Source organism: Salminus brasiliensis, chromosome 20, assembly GCF_030463535.1.
Source record: "Salminus brasiliensis chromosome 20, fSalBra1.hap2, whole genome shotgun sequence".
Classification (NCBI taxonomy): domain Eukaryota; kingdom Metazoa; phylum Chordata; class Actinopteri; order Characiformes; family Bryconidae; genus Salminus; species Salminus brasiliensis.
In genome coordinates, this window is record NC_132897.1 from 32,518,726 (window position 1) to 32,539,826 (window position 21,101).

Sequence of the window (21,101 nt, forward strand, 5' to 3'; positions counted from 1 at the left end):
GTTCAGGATTTTATTGGTAATGTGATCAAATGCACAGCTTAATCCAGAAAGAAGCAGCCAAAAGCAAACACACAGGGCATTACAAGGAGTACAAACGTCAGCGTAATCGTCCTAACAGAGTAGTTTGAGTAAGTGGAGCCCCTCACCCCCAAAGGTCCCTTTGTTTCTTCATTTTCAGAGTCAGCATATTTCCTCAGTTTATTAAGCCCTTATGTGGGGACGCCCTCTTTCTCCTTCCTGCCTTTCTGAGCCCCGTCACAGCCCATCACATCATCCAGAGTCATGTAGACGTTGTAGTTGGTCTTCTTAGTGTCTCCTCTTTCCCTGTTTTTCAGAATGAAAAAAAAAAAATCCTACAATTAAATGACGAACAGTATTTTGGCAAAATATCAAATTTACACTTTTGCACTCCTCCAGAATCAGTCATTCAGGCAAAAATAAACAAATAAAAAAATAAAAGTTTGGCGCCCTAATATTGCATCTTTAGTTTTAGACTGGAGCTAGACGGCTAACAGTGCTAACAAAAACTGGAAGGCAATAGTCACCGAGATGTTTTCTATTAGGTAATGCCTACACACTTTTCATAACCCACGTCCAGGTCCTCATTACAGTGCTGCAGGCTTCTCTATGTGTAAATATATTATTAATAAATAAAACTTTTATGTAAATATTGTATCAACAATGAAATATTACAGTATGTAATTATTAGTATAAAACTGAACGTTACAAAATTTGTCAGCATTTCAATAAATTGCCAATATTACAATATTTATCTACTGTTAAATTATGTTGTTTGATTATTTAACAACCATTATTTAACCAATGTTACAATATTTAACAAACATTTACCTATTGTTACAAACTTTACTCAGGGTTGCAATATGTATCAACTGTTACGTTCTTTTGGTTTTATTATTTAATAAACATCACATTATTTAACTAAAGTTACAATATTTAACAAACATTTACCCATTACATATTGTAATGATTATATTTTGTAATAGGTAAAATAAGTTTGTCAAATATTGTAACATTGGGTAAATAATGTAATGGTTGTTAAATAATAAAACAAAAATAATTTAACAGTAGATCAATATTCTAATCTTGATTAAATATTGTAACATAGAATGAATAATGTAATGTTTTTAAACAAATTTATCTTTTTTAGAAAACAATTTTGAAAACTTGATAGCACTGATTAGATCTTGTAACATTATTTAAATATTGTAACATTAGGTAAATGTACTGTTAAATATTAAAATGGTTAAATAATATAATGATTAATTAAATAATAAAACCAAAATAACGTAACAGTTGATACATATTGTAAGCCTGATTATATTTTCTATCAACTGTTACGTTATTTTGGTTTTATTATTTAATTAATAATAAACCTAATGTTACAATATTTAAATAATGTTACAAGATCTAATCAGTGCTATCAAGTTTTCAAAATTGTTTTCTAAAAAAATTTAATAAATTTGTTTAAAAATATAACATTACAGAACACTGTAACTATTGTTACAATATTTGTCTTTTATTATTTAAGAAATATTACAATATTGAAATAATGCAACATTACAGTATATAATGTTCTTACATTAGTTCAAAAGTTTTGATTTTAGCTCACTAAGCCCTGAAACCCTATCTATACTGAACTTCTTTTTGAATATTTGATGTAATATCTGCACACTCATGTTATTATAGATAGTATTGAACTGTAGATGTTGGTACAGTACTTGAAATCCATGGTCTCGTAGATGTTGTCTTTGGCCTTGGTGGTGGGTTCCCTTCTACTGTAAAAAAAAACAACAACAACATATATATATATATGTATTATACTTTATATATGTATTATACTTTATATATCATATCATTAGCCAGTGATGTTAATATTTGGTTCCAATGGCTCCTGTGAAGAGGTGGATGTATTAGGAGCTACAACAGGGGACCTTTTGACAAGAACAACACCTAACAGAAATTCTGATTATTGGATTATTATTGGTTATTATGTAGCATGTTACCTTTTGCCTTTCATGTGGTCCAGGGTGACGCAGGTATCGAGTGTGCCCTTATCGATGATGTCATTTGGCATGTGGAACGGCTCCTTACTGCAATTGCAGAATATACATACATATATATAAAATGTTAATCCACAGGTCTTTCAGACCACACAGCTGTTCTGAATGACCTTCCAGTATCCAGCAATGTACGGTTGTGCCGTTCGGGTCGCGCTGTATGAGTACAGATGGAGGTCGCTGGACGCCTGAAGGGTTTGACTCACTTTGTAGGCGGAGGAGGCTTCCAGAGCCGGGCAGCGAGGATGCTGAAGATGATGGCAGGAATGAGGAACGCACAGCACCAACCCAGAGACAGCCAGAACGCGTTCTACACACAGACATAACCACACTTATCATTACATAACACTACCTACAGCATCATAATTATAATTACAGTTATGTTTCTTCCCAATGAGCTGTAAAGTTAGTGTTTAAGTAGTTTTAGAATGTTTGAATGTTGTGGTATTTAACTTCTATAACTAATTTTCCTTATCCAATCACTTATCCAGTACTTAACCGGTGTTTTATTGACTAACACCACAATATTTGACCATTTATTTTATATTATAAGCTTAATTTCAAAATGAACTTACAGTACGTAATTTTTTTACATTTACATATATTTCTTTTTTATGTGGGATTGATTTTTTACAATATTTAAGATTTATAGTGTTACAATATTTAGCCATTACAGTATTTACCTAATGTCCAGTAGAATATTTAACATTTTTAACTGGCCTTACAATATTTACAATGTGACAATATGGATCATTTAAATTTGTAAACAATGTTACAATATTAAAAAAAACCTTGATGATACATATAGTACTGAAATAACGTACTATATAAAGTTATAAAAAAATAATGTTACAATATTTTACTAACATCACAATATTTCATGTAACATTACAGTACTAATATTCCCTAACATTATTTTCCAAACGTTACACATATTTATCTAATGCTACATTATTCAGCTAACATTATAATATAATGATATACTCACCCACGGTCCAATCAGGTTGTCGCAGGTGGCGGTGTACATGTTGGCGAGAGACACAGGAAGCCAGAGGCAATCCAGCGCCTGGTCTATAATCTGAAAATCACGAAAACGGTCTTGAGAAGGACAGCCCACTCAGTCACCTCTACCACGACTGAGAACAGTGCCAAGGCCTGGTTTGACCACATTTCTTCAAAATGAAAACAGCACAGCCTCTAGCTTTGCCTCTAGGCAAGAACGTTCTCAGGCAGGCTACTCACAGCAGCCCCAACCAAAAATTCTGTACATGATTTCCCCCTTTGAACACCCTGTACTGGTGTGATGAGGCGAAAATGAACGAAAGTACGGATTCAATTTAGGTAGTATTTGAAGTCACGCTAACATTTCGCAGCTGCTTATGGATAACAATGGGTCACAGAGTGCCAGAACCCACAATAGCGAGGCGATCAGCGGTTAGGTTAACATCGGCCTACAGGACTTATTAGCTACATTAGCCTCGTAGCTCCAGTGTAAAACTCCCGATGAATGAGGAGGGAAACTACTGCGTTAACCAGCAGGTTAGTAAGGTCAAACGTTGACCTTTCTCCAAAAGAAATGAATTGCAAATCTGGTGTATTTACTCGGATACGTCTCTGTCAGAGAACAGAGATGTATTCCCAGCACATGAGACGGAGAGCATCACAGCGGAAAAAACAGCCCAACGAGCCATCTGTCTGAACATCCGTTCAATCTGCTGCCAGGATGATTGGATTCAGACAACACGCTCCCTTCTTTCTCAGAGATGACAGGCACTCATGACCAGTTGTGGGACCAGTGTTCGCATGGCCTAGTTCTGGTTCCACGCTTGCTGACCCGGAGCTATAACGCTAATGTGTGTTTTGGGGTCACTGAAGACTCGGTTGCCTGGCTCAGGCCAGTCCAGCTCAATACCAGCTTTTGCTTGGGAGGTAGCTTGAGAGGTGTATTTCAATATATTTGGAATTATCTCTCACTTTTAATATATTGTTTTGTTTTGCTTTCATAGCAGCTCATTTATGCACTGCACATCTCTCTGAAGCTGTAGCTACATCAATAGATGAAATATTCCACGGTCCAAATCTTTTTCAATGGCTGGAATGAATTGGAAAAGGGATCGTCATATCTCTGCTTTGGTGAAAGATTGGACGAAACTAAGTGCGGCCCTCTCTAAGTCCGAGTCCCCCTGACACGTGATGCAAGTTTGGAGAAGATCGGAAAAAGTCAAAAGTTTGGCCCAAAAAAACCATAAGGGGTACCCCTGTGTGTTTTTTTGAGCCAAATTTTTGACTTTTTCCGATCTTCACCAAACTCACACCATATGTTAAGGGTGTCCAGACTTAGAGAGGGCTGCACTTAGTTTCGTCCAATCTTTCACCAAAGCAGAGATATGACGACCTAATTTCCAATGTACTTTTAAGTGACTGTCAGTCAGTATCTCGTTATACCACAGTTAGTTCTGTCCTGGCACTGTGATTGGCTGAGAGGCATTCTTTAAGGTATTCATTAAGAAACGACTTGCCCTCTTCATTTGATCTTCTGGACATTCAGATGATGCAACTTCCTTTCTGTGTTTTGGATTCACGCAGTAAAGCAGAACACTGCCCACTGTGTAGAAACGTGCATTTGAGCTCCAGAGACCTCATTAATGCTACAATAGTAAAGTAAGCTAAACTTTTAGAGTTTTCGGATGAGTGAACGTTATCTGTGGCTAAACTGGCAGGTGGCTTCTGTGCACTCTTAAAAATAAAGGTTCCTCACTGGTTCTTGGCTTTTTTTGGTTCGTGTGGAACATTTCCATCATGTGAAGAAGATCCCATATATTTGACATAGCTGATACATAGTGGAAATGGGAAGGTGTACTTCAATATATTTTGGAGGATTCTCCACTTTTAAAATATTGGTATTTTTGCTTTATTAGCAGCTTATTTATGCACTGCATGTCTCCCTAAAGCAGAAGCTACATCAATAGCTGTAAAACCCCACTGTCCAAAACCCATTCATTTCAATGGCTGGAATGAATTGAAATATGAATCGTCATATCTCCACTTTGGAAAATGACAGGACGAAACTAAGTGCAGCCCTCTCTAAGTCTGGACACCCTTAACATATGGTGTGAGTTTGGTGAAGATCGGAAAAAGTCAAAAATTTGGCTCAAAAAAACACACGGTTTTTTTGGGCCAAACTTTTGACTTTTTCCGATCTTCTCCAAACTTGCATCACGTGTCAGGGGGACTCGGACTTAGAGAGGGCCGCACTTAGTTTCGTCCAATCTTTCACCAAAGCAGAGATATGATGATCCCTTTTCCAATTCATTCCAGCCATTGAAAAAGATGGGTTTTGGACAGTGGAGGTTAATACAGATATGGCTTCAGGGAGAGATGGTTAATGTCAGAGCAGTGTTGCACAAGCATATGTCCTGGTCGCCTTCAATATAACTGATTTTTCGTGCTCCTGCAAGTTTCGGGCGTCTAGGTTGCACAGCTGGCCTGTAGGTCTCCTTTGACCTTTCCTATATAAATGCATTTCCTATTTTTGCCAATTGAAGGGGTCTCTGTATGCCAACCGTTTGACACAGGGCCTTAGAAATTGGCTCAGTCCATCGTCCTGTGACCTCAGCTACGCATGCATAGTTTGGTGGCTCTACAACTCTGCCCGATTTTTTGCTCTAAATCTCGGTTATGTCGATCGGGCCCTGGCACCTTCATATGATCCAAGCGTTGCGCTCCTGCGTTCCCTTTATAAGCTCTGGCTGAATTCTCGACCTAAGGCCTGAGTGCTAAGATCAAAAGCTCCTCGTCAGAATCAACCACTTACTCACCGCATATCTGACCACGTCCAGGAACTGCGTCACCAAATTACTGCCCTTCTCCATCATACACTGAGACACCTGAAATGAAGACAGTCCCCAGTTCACTGTGCACTGTTGTTCAGTTAACTTACATTCATTTAGCAATGGCAAACTGGGCGGTTTTGGTTCCAGTCCCTTTAAGACTAATATATTCAAATGAGCTCTGTTCTGATTGGCTGCCCTCTACCGCACTGTATTGAAAAAAACTATCCAGGCTGAAATCAGGCGAATGGGCAGCGCTAAGCTGCTGTAACATGTCCAGGGTACTAAGTAGCTTCTGAGGAACTTTTGGAGGTTCTTCAGTTTGAAACTGTGGAGGAACCTCCTAAGGTGCTTTGAGGAACCTTCAAGGAACCTTTTTCTTCTTTTCTTTTCTTGAAGGTTCCTTAAAGCACCTAAAGAGGTTCCTCCACAGTTTCAAACTGAAGAACCTCCAGACGTTCCTTTAGCTTCTATGGCCTAGTGCCACACTGTCAAAAGTGTAAGATCCTTAAGGAACCTTCAGAGGTTCTTCAGTCTGAAACTGTGGAGGAACGTCTTTTTAATGGGTTCTCCGTACTAAATCACCACAGTTTCTGAGGTACCACACACTCTTGTACAGCTACCTGGCTCTTATTGTACCATAACCCTAAAAAGCAGGATACGAAACATACAGCACATGAAGAGTGGACTCACGTCTTGCACGATGTAAGGAACCTCAAAGCGAAGAGAGTTCTCGGTCTCGCTCGTGCTCAGAAGAGCGCTGTCTGCATTGGTCTAGAGGAGGTAAACATCACTGATGTTAAGCCATTTTTTCACAGAAGGAAGAGGACTACATGAATAGAAACACTCCCTGTTCCTAATAAAGTGGCCAGTGAGTGGAAGCACAAGGTAGGGGGTTCTAATGAAGTGGCCAGTGAGTGGTTGTACAAGGTAGGGGTTTCTAATAAAGTGGCCGGTGAGTGGAAGCACAAGGTAGGTGTTTCTAATTAAGTGGACAGTGAGCAAAAGTGCAAGGTAGGGGTTTCTTATATAGTGTCCATTGTGTGGAAGCTCAAGGTAGGTGGTTGTACATGGTAGGGTTTTCTAATAAAGTGTCCAGGACCGATGGGAAGATCATACCTTGTAATTGTGACTGATGGTGTCTAGAGCCTCGATGCTGGCACTCATGTTGCGCTGGAAAGAGATATAAATAAATAAATAAATAAGTCATAAATATCTCATTCTAACTGGGTTTATGTTTACAGCGCTAGCAAGGTGTGAATAGATTTGGTTCCAAGTTCCGCATCAGTGAGAAGCGAGACTGGGCTGCTGTGCTGTCGGTTTCTACCTGTATTACCTGTCCTACCTGCTTTTGGAGTGTGCCGTGTTAGTCAGCAGGATTTTTTTGCCTCTTTATTACTTCCTAATAGATCTTCTGAGGGACAGAGCCTTTCCTAGGCCTTCAGGCTCGCTAGCTAGCAGGCCGGCAATGCTGAGGTAGTCTGTAGAATAATGGATGTAGAGCCAAAAGACAAGGTCGACAGGGTCAAGGGCACCCAACCTCACAACTTGCAGGACTTGAAGGATCTGCTGCTAACACATTGGTGCCAGGTCCCACAGCACACCTTCAGACGTCTTGTGGGGTCCATGCCTCAGATTTGGGTGATGGCCACGTTAGCTTCATAGCCCCAGTTTAAAACTAGGGGAGCGAAATTCGGACAGGTTCAATAAACTCGACTCACCCTGTACGAATCCTGTAGTCGGCCCTTTTTAGCCAGCTGCCTGGCTTTAGCCGCCTCATTCGTGAGATTCTCCCTAATGCTGCCATCGGCCTATCAGAACACATAGAACCAAGAACACAAGCACAGTGCTTAATCGAGTCAAACAACAGAGCTCCTTAAAGGACTATCAGGCTCCTTCTGTGACTGTACATCTACCAGGCGCTCACCGACAGAGCTGCTATCTCCAGTTGTCCTGCGAAAGCGTCAAGGTCTGTCTTCACTATAGGTCTTGCCAGCTGTGTGGAGAAAGGAGTATTAGCAGTCAGATGACCTACACGCACCTACGGCCTAAGAGTGTTCAGATCTACTGACAATGCCTTTCTATGGAGACTGAGGAAGCTGTGCGATGGGCGCACCTAAAAGTGGCAGTAATTAGATGGGGCGTCTGGATACTTTTGGACATGTTTAGAGTATTTCAGAAAATCCTGATTTTTAAAATGAATGTTGTAAAACATTTGATGGGTGGTGTACAAAAACACACACGCTTAAAAAGACCAGTACCAGCGTTTGGAAATCACTGTATTTGATTTGGTCGAGGTTGCCGGAGTCCTTAAACTGCTTCACGGTGGCTTGGGTGGCGTTTAGGAGCGCTGATAAGTCGTCCAGTTGGATGTTCAGGGACGTCATGCTCTTGCTGAGTTCAATCAGGTACTGCAGGGGAAAGCAGCAAAAGCATGCATTACAGTTTTAAAAGTGAGGCCACATTATACGTACACCCACTTGTGGTGCTCAAAGTCAAGGTCAGTGTCTCTTCACTTCCTGCTGGTGATCATGATTGACTACGGCTGGCCGCTTCTCTAAGTACAAGTTATCGGGAGGTGTAGCCTTCAACTTAACTAACTAAGGTCTGGAAGAAGACGCAAACTGTTGCCCTCGGCTAAGAGAGAATTGGTTAGGATGGTCAGGAAACAACCCAGGAAACATCAATGCACAGGCCTGTAACTGTTAAACACGGTGGCGGGTTCATCTTCAGTGCAGAAACTGAAGGAATACTGAAGAAGGAGGACTGCCACAGAATCTGACACCATCAGCTAGACGGTTGAAACCTGGGCCAAGCAGGCCAACAGCTGGCCTTCCCAAAGTCATGACCCTATTGAATATATGTGAACTGGGCACAAGCACATTTAAGTAAAGCTTGTTGACTGTATTGTCAGTTCATGCTACAGACCGTGTGATGGGTGCACCTAAAGGTGGCACTAATTAGATGGGGTGTCTTGATACTTTTGGACAGGGTGAGAGAAAAGACAAGGGCATTACCATGCTTGCATTGAGGAACCTGTCCATGTTAAAGCTCTTGTCCATGTGCAGGCTGTAGAACAGAGATATCCCTACTTGACAGCCCCTGTGCCACAAACACACACAGTAGACAGCATGAGGCCACATTTAGGCAGTCTTGTCTATGGTGTCCTTTAAACAGTCACGTACCGGTATATCTCATAGGTCTTGATGTCCTGCTTCATTTGATGGTCTGGCTCCTGGTAACTGGTTCCATTTGTGACATTCAGAAACAGACTAGTGGTGGCATTGGCTGGACTGGCAGTGGAAGACAGGTTAGTGGAAACAGTGTCCGGGTCCTGAGCGTTCAGACTGCTGAAGAGATAGTCTTGCTCGTCCAGGTACTGTAAAGGAAAAAACAATCATTTTGGCCATTAACATGTCAATAACGACATTACCTATCTATCTATATTTCTATCTATATACATATATATGCTGTTACTGATACATTTTTAGAAGAACAAAAAAAACAATGGTTTTGTCTAGTATCATCTGCTCACCCGAAATATCTCTCCATTAGTTGCACTTCGGCAGGCCAGGGCATGAATGTTACCGGCGAAGAACAGGTTGATGAAGACCATGATTATGAAGAGCCAGGACAAGAAGAATATCATTCCTAAAGCACTGAACAAAGAAACAGAAACACCTCTCTCAATTATCAATGTAGGACCTTCAGAGAGGGGTGGATGGGTGGATGGATGGATATACAGATGGATTAATTGATGGTTAGATGGATGGATAGATAAATGGATGTATGGATAAACAGATGCATGGATGGATGGATGGATAGATGGATAGATGGATAGACAGATGGACAGATGGATGGATGGATGGATGGATGGATGAATAGACAGTTGGATAGATGGATGGATAGATGGATAGATGGATGGATAGATGGATAGACGGTTGGATAGATGGATGGATGGATGGATGGATGGATGGATGGATGGACAGATGGATAGATATATGGATAGATGGATAGACGGTTGGATAGATGGATGGATGGATGGATAAATAGATGGATAGATGGTTGGATGGATAGATAGATAGATAGATAGATAGATAGATAGATAGATAGATAGATAGATAGATAGATGATGAATAGACAGTTGGATAGATGGATGGATAGATGGTTGGATGGATGGATGGATAGATAAATGGATGTATGGATAAACAGAAGCATGGATGGATGGATAGATAGATGGATAGATGGATGATAGATGGACAGATGGATGGATGGATGGATGGATGAATAGACAGTTGGATAGATGGATGGATATATGGATAAATGGATAGATAGATAGATAGATAGATAGATGTATGTATTAATAAATGCATCTCCTTTAAGAGCAACATTAGTTATAGTTACACTCACATGTAAAGGAGGTATACAGCGGTCATCCTCAGCTGGTCCTGCAGGTGAAAGGGGTAAAGGGTGGGAGAGATGACCACAGACGCTCCGATGACCAGTCCAGCCAGCATCAGCAACGTAATGATTAGGAGCAGTATGCAGAACACAGCTGACACTGACCACCTACAGGGGGCAACAGAGAGAACCTTGGATCTGCTAATCGATGGTCAACTGATACGTTAGCCTTCTAGCTCCAGGGCAAACTGAAAGAAGCTGACTTGAGACCTTAAACTCACCTGACATCGTCGTAGTACTGCAAATCGGCCATGGACTCGTCAAGCGAGGCCCCCATGTCGGAAGCAGCTTCTGAGAGGGACTTCAGAGAAGGCAGGCGTTTGCTGTAGTTCCGAAATACGTTCTGGGTCTTGTTCAGCTTCACTAGCCACGCTGCGTAGAGAATGAGAAACAGTGGGGTTCTGAAAACTGGGGTTTAGCCGAGGACGGCGTTACAGCTGACCGTGAACCTGATTTAACGCACATACCTTCAATCGTTGGCGTGATCTGATCTTCGCACACCTGAGGAATGGAGTTGATCGACGTCTTAACCTGCAGACAAGAAAAAGAGCAGCTTGGGAAGAGCAATGGCCATAAAGGAGCGAGATAATTAAGAACACGAACCGAACCTAAAACAGACCACCGTATACTGAAACTTCACAAAGCTACTGTTACCAGGCTACGTTGCTTGGTGGAGGAACTGGTGCTGCTGTTAATGAATATTTGTGTATATGACCTACCTTCTGGACCTTGACATCAAATTCCGGCACGAAGCTTAGTCTTTGCACCTGGGCATCCACACTGGGTATCTATGAAAATGAAACAATGGGAGTGATAAGGTGAGCCAGAGTGCCATCTATCCATAGCATAGCCAGTTGTGCTCACTCAGGCTCCGGCTGCCGATAGCAAAGCGGCATGACCCAGGATCTGATCCAGCTTTTTATATCAAAACCACTAGCTGCTCAAATGCTAACCGGGTGGAATGTGCAATCAGCTGTTCACACTAGAACCTTCTAGCATACCAGTTCATAGTTAGCATCTGTGTCCAGACCAGAGGTGTCCAGTGAGCTGTCGAGGTTGTACAGCCGACTCCGCATCTGTCCCAGCTCCGTCTGGAGGAACCCATAGGTGTCCTGCATATTGTTCCTCACTTCCTTCACCTCCTGGAGGTGGCGCTGTGCACCAGTAGCGTCTGTTGGTTCGGCAGTACGGATAAAAGCATGTTAATACGCGTCATATAAATAGTAGTGACAACCCTGGCAACCCTGAGTAGAAGTAGCCAAGCATTTTATTGACCTCCATGACGAACTAGGCTAACAAGCCACTTATTTTTCTAGCCAATCGCTAAAGCTTCTGGCTCTCAGGGCTAGATTTGTGTTTTGCTAATAAGGTGGACAGTGAGTGACAACGCGTTAATGATAAACATATAAGTACCAACAAACCTTGAACAGTGATGCCCAAACGGTTGAGGGTCATGTTGATTTCACGACTGAGAGATGCGAGGATTGCTTTGCCAATCAAAGCGCCAGTTTCTGGAGGAAAGAGGCTGGAATAAGCCTTTATAAGTGTTTATATGGGCTAATGTCAATTGGGATGAAATCCTTACACTGGTGTTCCATAGCCTCACTAACACCACCCTTCAGGTAAAGCGTTACCGTCAAGCAGAACAATCTTTAAACTTTCATACCAATCAGTTCAGTCGTAATTTCCTCGTGGAAGTAGGGAAACTGCTTGACGATGAACTCCACTTTCTGCAATTGCAAAGGTTGGAGGGTCAGTCAACAGGGCCGTATTCGAGTGATGGATTGACCAAGACGGTAGCTTGGTAGTACGGTAGGGACATAAAAAAAAAAATAAACTGGGACACCATAAAATATCGGTAAAGGAACCAGCTCAAACCAGCTGCCGGCCGGGACCCTGTAAATACAGCCTCAGTGCATTTGTGTGGAAAGCTTGTGTGTGTGAACTGAGGACGAACCTCAGGGACGGAGCTTAGCGCCTCCTCCATGTCCCTAAAGTCCTCCCTGAGGTGAGACAGGTTTGGCCCCATGTTCTGATGCATTCGGTTGTTGGTGGTGAACGTCAGAATCACACCTGAGCTACAGGTAAAACACACACACACACACAGGTGATGTCATAATAGGCCTGACATCCAATCAGCTGCTAGTTCCTATGCCGTTTACGTTATTGTAGTTGTTGTTGATTGGTCTGTGGTCTATGGATGCGCTTCTACTTACAGCAGTAAAATGACGGTGACAGAGAGGCACGTGATCACAATGATGCTCCTTTGGTGCCACGGCAACGCTGATGGCACTTCGCTCTCGATCGGCACGTTTCTGTAGCGGAAGTATCTCCACACGAACACAGCGCCTACTACTGGAATGATCACCGCATACAGAACAGCGAGGATGAGGCACACCACATAACCCGCCTCAAAGCCCAGCACCTGCAGGTAGAACACACACATCAGTTTTGTACAGTGGCCAGATGTGGCATACTATATACACTTTACGGACAAAAGTATTGGGACACCTACGAGAGATTTTATGACGTCCCATTCTACATTAATATGAAGTTGGTCTCCCTTTGCAGGTATTGGGTCAGCAGACTGAGCAGACTGCATGGCTAGGGGCTTGATTTTATACACCCGTGGCAACGAGACTGAACGAAACACTGGAATGATCAATGATCACAGGGTGTCCCAACATTTTTGTCAATCTAGTGTCATTTCTGTTGGTATGTTGGTCTATGTTAGCAATTAAGCTAATGCTAACCACGAAAGAATCCCAGTGGTGTTGTAATGAAGTATTCAGCTCACTTGCTAACAGCTCGTATTGCTTAATAATTCCAAGTGAAAACGATCCCCTTTTCACAACTCATTTAGCTAGCTGGCTAACTAACATTAGCTATAGCGTATAGCTTAGCTTAGATAAACCTGTGAGATTGTACTGATTTCTGATCATTTTAGAAAAAAAAAACCCCACAAGAATTCTTTATTAAACCCAAAACCGTTTCTTAACCGTTTGTTTGTGAGTGACCATTACTTGGCTAACTTAGCGAATGTAAGCTAACCTTTACGCTAGCTTGCTTGCGGCCAAGCGCAGTGAAATCTTGGGTATTGTCCAATAAACAGCTCCTTTAAGAAATTCTTAATTTCCACATTTTTCTTGAATTCAAGCCTTTTTTTTTTCTTTTTTTTTTTTTGAGGTTGATGGTTTAGCTGGACTACCAGCATGACCAACCTGACAGAGCTAATAAAACTGTAAGGCCGAGCTCATTGACCAAGCTGATCGACCAGCATGACCAGCTTGATTGCTTCTATCAATGGTTCCACCAGTCTCACCAAACTGACCAACCAGCCAACCAAACTAGGCTTCCAGTATGAGCAGCTTGATGACCAGCTTGGTCAAGTAGGTCCACCAAACCCAAATAGAATCAGAAGCTATGCCGATCAAGAGCTATGCCGGGTTAGACTGCCGGCCTTCTTCCTGCAGTACCTGTCAGTCAGAGCTGTGGGAAAGCAGCAATGAAAACAATGAAGGAAAGAGCAGAAATGAGCAGCAGTGGATGATCATGACCGAGCCCATTCAAGCAAGAGTGAAGAACAGCGTGAAAGGTCACAGGCAGTAGATAGCTGAGAGGAACGGCATGGCATGAGAACCATGTGCTCCCCATTGTGACTTTAAACCAGTTCAGCAGGAACTGCTTCAGATTCGAGCCAAAGAACAGGCCCATGATTTACCTCAGAAATCGCAGCTCCATTCTGCGATGTTTGGGATGCGATATCTGAAAGTCATCAAATGACACTCTGTTAGCAATCGTCACTGCAAATGACATCATGAGATCTAACCAAATCATGCGTCTGGAGCTTCAGACGATGGAGCTTTTTGATGATGACGATGGTAGGGAGGCAGTGGGGTCCAACAGTCTGAGTCCACTAGCAAGAACTGCTTCATTCCATAATTAATCAAAACCTACACTCCTAATAATAGTTCTTTACGACTTTTTAATAAATCTATATATATATATATACAGTGAGTCCAAGAAGTATTTGATCCCTTGCTGATTTTCTTTGTTTGCCCACTAATAAAGACACTATCCTTCTGCACTTTTAATGGTAGATATATTCTAACATGGAGAGACAGAATATCAAGACAAAAATCCAGAATATAATTTTAAAGAATATATTTTAATTAATTTGTATTTCAATGAGGAAAATAAGTATTTGATCCCTCTTGCCAAACACACTCAATACTTAGTGGCAAAGCCTTTGTTTGCAAGCACAGCGGTGAGACGTTTGTTGTAGTTAACCACAAGTTTAGCACACACACCAGGGGGAATTTTGGCCCACTCTTCTTTGCAGATCCTCTCTAAATCATGAAGGTTGGTGGGCTGTCGCTTGGCAACTCTGACCTTCAGCTCCCTCCATAGATTTTCGATCGGATTGAGGTCTGGCGACTGGCTGGGCCACTCCATGACCTTAATGTGATTTTTCTTGAGCCAATCCTTTGTTGCCTTTGCTGTATGTTTAGGGTCGTTATCATGTTGGAAGACCCAACCACGGCCCATTTTCAGATCCCTGGCAGAGGGGAGGAGGTTGTCCCTCAGGATTGTGCGGTACATGGCTCCATCCATCTTCCCAGTGATGCGGTGAAGTAGCCCTGTACCCTTGGCAGAGAAACACCCCCAAAACATTATGCTTCCACCTCCATGCTTGACGGTGGGCACAGTGTTCTTGGGGTCATAGGCAGCATTTTTCTTCCTCCACACATGGCGGGTGGAGTTGAGGCCAAAAAGTTCAATTTTGGTCTCGTCTGACCACAAAACCTTCTCCCAATAACTTGGTTCATCTTTCAAATGATCATTGGCATACTTGAGGCGCGCCTCCACATGTGCTCTCTTCAGCAGGGGTACCTTTCGGGCACTGCAGGATGTGAATCCATTGTTGCGCAAAGTGTTGCCAATTGTTTCCTTGCAAACTGTGGTCCCAGCTGCCTTCAGGTCATTTGCTAACTCCTGCCGAGTGGTTGCAGGACGATTTCTGACTGTTCTCAGCATCATTGCCACCCCACGAGGCGAAATCTTCTTTGGAGCACCGGGCCGAGGTCTGTTGATTGTCATGTTATACTCTTTAAACTTTCTGATAATTGCACCAATAGTTGTTACTTTCACATCCAACACCTTACTAATCTTTTTGTAGCCCATTCCAGCTTTGTGAAGGTCAACAATTCTGACTCTGAGGTCCTGTGACAGCTCTTTGGTTTTACCCATGTTGGAGACTTGAAATCTGTGTGATCTGTCTGATTCTGTGGACAGGTGTTTTTCACACAAGTGATTAGTGAGAACAGGTGGCTTCAGGTCAGGTAACAAGTTGATTGGGAGTGTCTAACTGGTCTGTAAAAGCCAGAACTGCTAATGAATACTAAGGGATCAAATACTTATTTCACTCCATGAAATACAAATCAATTAATATATATTCCTTAGATTTATTTTCTGGATTTTCTTTTTAATATTCTGTCTCTCCATGTAAGAATACATCTACCATTAAAAGTATAGAATGATCATGTCTTTATTAGTGGGCCAACGAAGAAAATCAGCAAGGGATCAAATACTTCTTGGACTCACTGTATATATAGAGAGAGAGAGAGAGAGAGAGAGAAAGTTTGATGCTTAATCCTGCTAAGAAAAATGGTTCTATATAACACCATGTACAAATTATACATGGTTTTAGTACAAGCCTATATTGCTTTTATTATATTCCTATATTGCTATTATATTACATCTATCAGAAATATTAACAACATGACTGCTTATTTACTAAAAATCCAGTGGTCATAATCAGTTAAGGCTATGTGTGTATATAGCATTATATATATATATATATATATATATAGAGAGAGAGAGAGAGAGAGAGAGATACATACATATATGTGTGTGTATGTGTTATTAAAAACAGTAACGTAAGTAATCTTAACGTTATATATATATATATATGCAAAACAACTTTATTTTGTAAGGAATCTAAAATAAAATAAATATAAAATGTATTTATATATTTATTATATGTAAATGCATTTATATGTTTTAAAGCGTTTTAATATTTAAATACACTAAAAAACTAATGCAGAAATATATTTTTTAAAAAACCTAAACATTACATCTTTATACATAATATAACAGCCTAATTAGGATATTTACATATTTTAGACTTTCCGTTTTTTATAGTTTCTTTAATGGCATATTTGAGTGGTGAATCTAAATTGAATCCAGTTGGATTCACAATATTTACAGTGGAATTTGTATTTAACTAGAACACTTCTGTGGCATCTACTTTAATCTTACCTTACCAGATATAAAACCATTAAAATAAAACAGTAACAATTATTATTATTATTATTATTTTTACCTAGGGGAAGTCCATAGGGTTGCACGGCCTGCAGGAAGAGTCGAGCAAAGTTGTACAGAGGCTCCAGAGATCCAGCAGAGCTGATCAGCCGGTCTGCCGGGGTGTGGGAGAGGTTCAGCTGGTAAATAGGGTCGACATGGTCAGGAGGGCATTCGTTCAGAGCTGCACTGGACACTGCGGTCAGCCACAGCAGAACCAGCATTGTCCTACTGCTCAGGGGGAGCATGGTGACTGGTCCAATGAGCTCCTGTCGGAAGATGAATGTGAGGGTGGGGGGAGGGGGGGAGTGGTAAGATAATAAATCAATCAGATTTACACAGATTCTATAATATAACAACATAAAGATGGGTCCATAAGTATTTGGACAGCACATAGCATTTGCAGTCAGTGAGTGCCTGAAGTCTGGAACCCTGCATTGTGGCCTGTGGAGTGGATGGATGGATGGATGCCAGTGTTTAAGGCAGCTCCCGTGTCTGTGTTACCTTCTGGCTCCCTCCTTTTAATAACTTACTGTGGAAGAAGGTTACTGTGAGATCTCTTTATCTGAGTTAGTGACTGCCCACCACTTCCCTGGCCTCTATCGCCACTGACCAGCTCGCCTCCATTATCGACTGTGTTGACTACGTACTATTAATTTTTTCTTAATAATCTTTCTATTATTACCATTAACCATCCTCATCATCATCATCATCACTTTCATTATCCTTAGCATCACCACCATGTGGTCTTGTGTGGTGGTACGATGACTTTTTATCAAAGGTTTATGTCAAATAGTTCTGACCATTGGTACCTCCCAATGTTTCTTCCCCCAGCTCTGAGGAAGTCGCCTTCGGCTTGCTCACCACCATGTTCTTGACTTTCATCTAGTTTAGTTGACTTTTGTGGTTTTCCAGGGTTGTTTTTTTTTGTGTTGCCAGTGTTTTTTATTTACTTTATTTTTTATATTATTTAAGAACATACTGAATTGTTGATTTGACCACTGTGTAAAGTTTTCTGGGGATTTGTTCACAGAAGGCCTAAAAATGGGCTTCGCTTTGAAGTGAATGGAAGTCAATGTAAAATAAGAGTACACCAGTTCATTTAGAGCATTTCTATTGGTCCACTCATCCAGAATGATCTATACAATGTACAGAGCAGCTACAGAGATCAAACCAACGGATGGAAAAAAATGCAGATACTTGTTTTCTATTGGACAAGCAGCAATAATTGCTTCCTTTCCTTTGTATAAATGGATTTCCATCAAATAAATTCATAAATGTGTGCTTACCTCTTACTGCAGATGATACCATGTGTAGTTCTCAGCAGTATTGGAGTGTCCCTGTATCCTGTGTGCTGTTGAGTCAACTTTGTGTTACTGTGAATGTATGTGTGTGTGTGTGTGTGTGTGTTTCTGAATGTTGGCCCAAATCCTCAGCAGAAACCAGTTTCGCTGGTCTCTTCTATGTAAAGGCAGATCACAGTGATGAATTCAGTGTGACACAGCTGAAATGCCATCAAACCACATGCCAGCCGTTCATTTCCACTACACTGGTCAGCTACTTTATTTAGCGTCTGTTTTAGTGTCCTACTGTGACCCGCCTCATGTCCAGGAGGACCGTCCCTTTATACCTAGAACCTAGACACACACACACACAGCCTCCGTCCATGCGACTTGAGTACGGTATATGGACAAAAGTATTTGGACACATACACTTTACATCTACAGGAGCTTTTTCTGACAGCCCATTCTAAACCCTACAGGTATTAACATGGAGCTGGGCTTCAAATGCACGGAAAACGTCCTGTGGATGGTTATTTATGGAACCTGCCTCAAAAGAGAGGACTGAAGGCCATATTATTAAAACCTAATCATTTGTGCCTTCAAAACAGATGACCTCCACAAGAACTATAAAAGGGGTTCAAGGGCATTGAGATGGTAACAGCAGATCCTTTAAGCCCTGTAAGCCCCATCGCCGGTTCACCGGATGGTAGGTACTGACCACTGCATACCAGACACACCCCTTTGTTTTGGAGATGTTTACAATTCTCCTGTCAGTGGTTTTAATGTTATGGCTAATCTGTGTATATTTAAGATAAGTGGAAAATTGCTTATTATGTTTGGGAACCATTGCCTTAAAGAAAAGGACTTTTGCACAGCATTAGTGCCATTGTTTACTACAGTCTCCAGTCCAACTATACCCTTGACTTTGGCCATTTGTTGAAAATATTATAATTGATCAATATTTAAAATTGATCACTTCATTAAAAAAAAAAAAAAATCAGGTGTCTCTCTCTCTTTTTTTTTTTTTTATTATCCAAAGGGTTCACAAACTTTTTCTCACAGCTGGAACCTGGGCTGTTGCACTTGTGCTTTCGCCGAAATCGCCCAGAGGAGCAGGCGGATTGTGGGTAATGTAGTCCTTCGCCTCATCGAACCAGGTTCGGTTGCACAGCGGCGGCGGCGTTAGAAAACTACAAGCCCCGTGAGAAAAACAACGCGGACAGCGCTAACGTTAGCCCGCTATCTTAAAGCGTCAGCGACAAGGTTATTTTAGGTTGGTAGCCAAGAAAAAAAAAGCGAATATAAGGTAAGTTTCACAAACGTCACTTTTCTAAACATCGAAAGGACTCGTTCTACTGTCAGATAACCAAACAACAGCTCGTCGTTTGTGAGCTACAGCTGCGTTTGTGCAGCATAGCTTCGTGCTTGGTTAGCATTAGCTAGCTAGCTTTTAGCTGAGTTCCTTGTTGCCTATGTGATGGCCACAAAACCTGGCCAGTTTGCTCGTTTATGATTAATCTAACAACCCGAGGAGAGCGTTTAGAAACGCCGAGGGGTGTAACAGTGTCTACGTGACTTGGTTAGGTCGTTGGCACAATAGAAAACCCCTAAAAATGGCCTTTATTAGCTAACTAAGTCAGGCTGTAACTCCTGTGGTTCTCTCAGCTTTAACAGCATCTCCTATCATCACCTTCATTCCAGGTGAACCTGAGCCTAAATGTGAGGTGTTGAGGTGCTGAGATTAGCACTTAGCTAGCACTTATAGCAAGCTCTGCAGTGGGAGCCCCTGTCCTAAGGGGTCCCATAAGTTGGCAGGAGGGTTTGATGACCCTTTATAATGATGAGCTGATGCTGCACACTGTCACTGATCAGGACTGGGCATCCCTAGTCAGTGCTTGTACAATATCTAAAGGGGAACTTCTCCACCAATGTTTATTCATATAAAACTAGATGGTTAAGATATGAACAAAGGCCTTTAAAGGGGGACTAATATTTAAAAACTAGTAAGAGGAGAACGGCTTGTCGCCAAAGTTAGCGTCTCGAGTGATGGTCCTGAACTGCGGTTGGCCCTCCGGTTCTGCGGATGGGTGATGTTGGGACGGGGCTTTTTTCTGATGACTCCTCCATGAAGGTCGTCTTTGTGCAGGAGTCGCTGCACAGTAGAACAGTGCACCACCACCACCACCACTCAAACAGGGGTTTTGGGTGTTGCTGCCTCTCAGCAGTTCTCTCCGAATGTGTTCTTGGTCTTCCGGGCCTCAATTTGACCTCCACTGGCCCTGTTAACTGATTTCACTGTTTGCGGCAGGCCCAGCTTCAGTTACGCCACATTACTGCACGTTGGCCTCTTGCAGGGGTGGGTTGTAATTTTAAATGCAAGCATCGGTCATTTGTTTGTTTTTGTGTTTCCTGTTGTCCTCCTCAGACTTTGACGCTACACCACCTGTGCCTGGGCTTGGCGGGGAGCAGGAAGCGCCGTGCCGTTTCCCCGTCCTCCTCTCATGTCCCTCCCCCGTGTGTCCCAGCCCGTCGCTGTCCCCTCGTCGCCCCCTCTCTGTCTCCGCCTCCGTCTGCGCCCCCCTCCTCTGCCCTGTGTCTTCCTCCCCCTCATGCTCAGGACGCCGCTGCCTCTGCGTCAGCTCAATGACCGCCTGGATCGTCCTGCCTGTCAGCCTGGCCGCCTTCTCCATCACCGGAATATGGATAGTGTGAGTAGAGTCGGGCAGTGCGACGTAGAGATGCGCTCCCGTGTACGTCTAGACACTGGACCACTGTACAATAACAGATACAACCACCAACACCACCACCACCACCGCCACTTCTTACCTATCCTTCTTCCAGTTCCTGCTTGCATATTGTACATTGATATAAAAATTTTGTGCATTTCAATAATTTGTGCTTGGCATCAGAATAGCAACGACATGAGCAGCGTTCAGCCACAAATACTGTTGAGCCAGTTTATGGCAGTGCTTGGTATCTCAGAGTACTACCAGTCTGAACATTAGATTAGGTTTGATTAGATATCAGCTAATCCAAAAAAAACATGTCCTTTAATTGTGACTCAAAGCTCAAATGACACTTCCCAA

At 42.1% G+C, this 21,101-nt stretch overlaps 2 protein-coding genes across 2 annotated transcripts in view; one reads left to right on the top strand and one right to left on the bottom strand.

Moving 5' to 3' along the window:
- Positions 1 to 20,540, bottom strand: LOC140541680 (prominin-2-like). The gene is made up of 25 exons (XM_072664417.1): positions 16,755 to 20,540; positions 14,091 to 14,134; positions 12,586 to 12,794; positions 12,327 to 12,447; positions 12,036 to 12,099; positions 11,791 to 11,880; positions 11,371 to 11,540; positions 11,089 to 11,157; positions 10,837 to 10,900; positions 10,591 to 10,741; positions 10,319 to 10,477; positions 9,444 to 9,567; positions 9,094 to 9,287; positions 8,926 to 9,010; positions 8,170 to 8,319; positions 7,836 to 7,904; positions 7,630 to 7,719; positions 7,028 to 7,081; positions 6,602 to 6,682; positions 5,897 to 5,965; positions 3,067 to 3,156; positions 2,285 to 2,388; positions 2,025 to 2,111; positions 1,740 to 1,796; positions 1 to 324 (listed from the first exon to the last, which is right to left on the bottom strand). Exons 1-25 carry the CDS (start codon positions 17,125 to 17,127, stop codon positions 210 to 212), a joined length of 2,883 nt encoding a protein of 960 aa, XP_072520518.1. The 5' UTR covers positions 17,128 to 20,540; the 3' UTR covers positions 1 to 209.
- tmem150aa (transmembrane protein 150Aa) overlaps positions 20,443 to 21,101 on the top strand; it is a 9,623-nt gene continuing 8,964 nt past the window's right edge. Inside the window, exon 1 of the mRNA XM_072664420.1 lies at positions 20,443 to 20,723. Within this exon, the coding sequence (XP_072520521.1) occupies positions 20,659 to 20,723 (65 nt within the window). The 5' untranslated portion in view covers positions 20,443 to 20,658. The remainder of the gene's footprint in view (positions 20,724 to 21,101) is intronic.

What these genes read in the sequence shown, in the direction of transcription:
- LOC140541680 (XM_072664417.1), bottom strand. Translation starts at nt 17,127, where the DNA reads ATGTGCTGTCCAAATACTTATGGACCCATCTTTATGTTGTTATATTAT. An exon ending in ATGGAGCTGCGATTTCTGAG is followed by an intron (nt 12,795 to 14,090) that starts GTAAATCATGGG and finishes TTCTACCTGCAG; the next exon opens with GTGCTGGGCTTTGAGGCGGG. An exon ending in CTAATGGAGAGATATTTCGG is followed by an intron (nt 9,288 to 9,443) that starts GTGAGCAGATGA and finishes TTTCCTTTACAG; the next exon opens with TACCTGGACGAGCAAGACTA.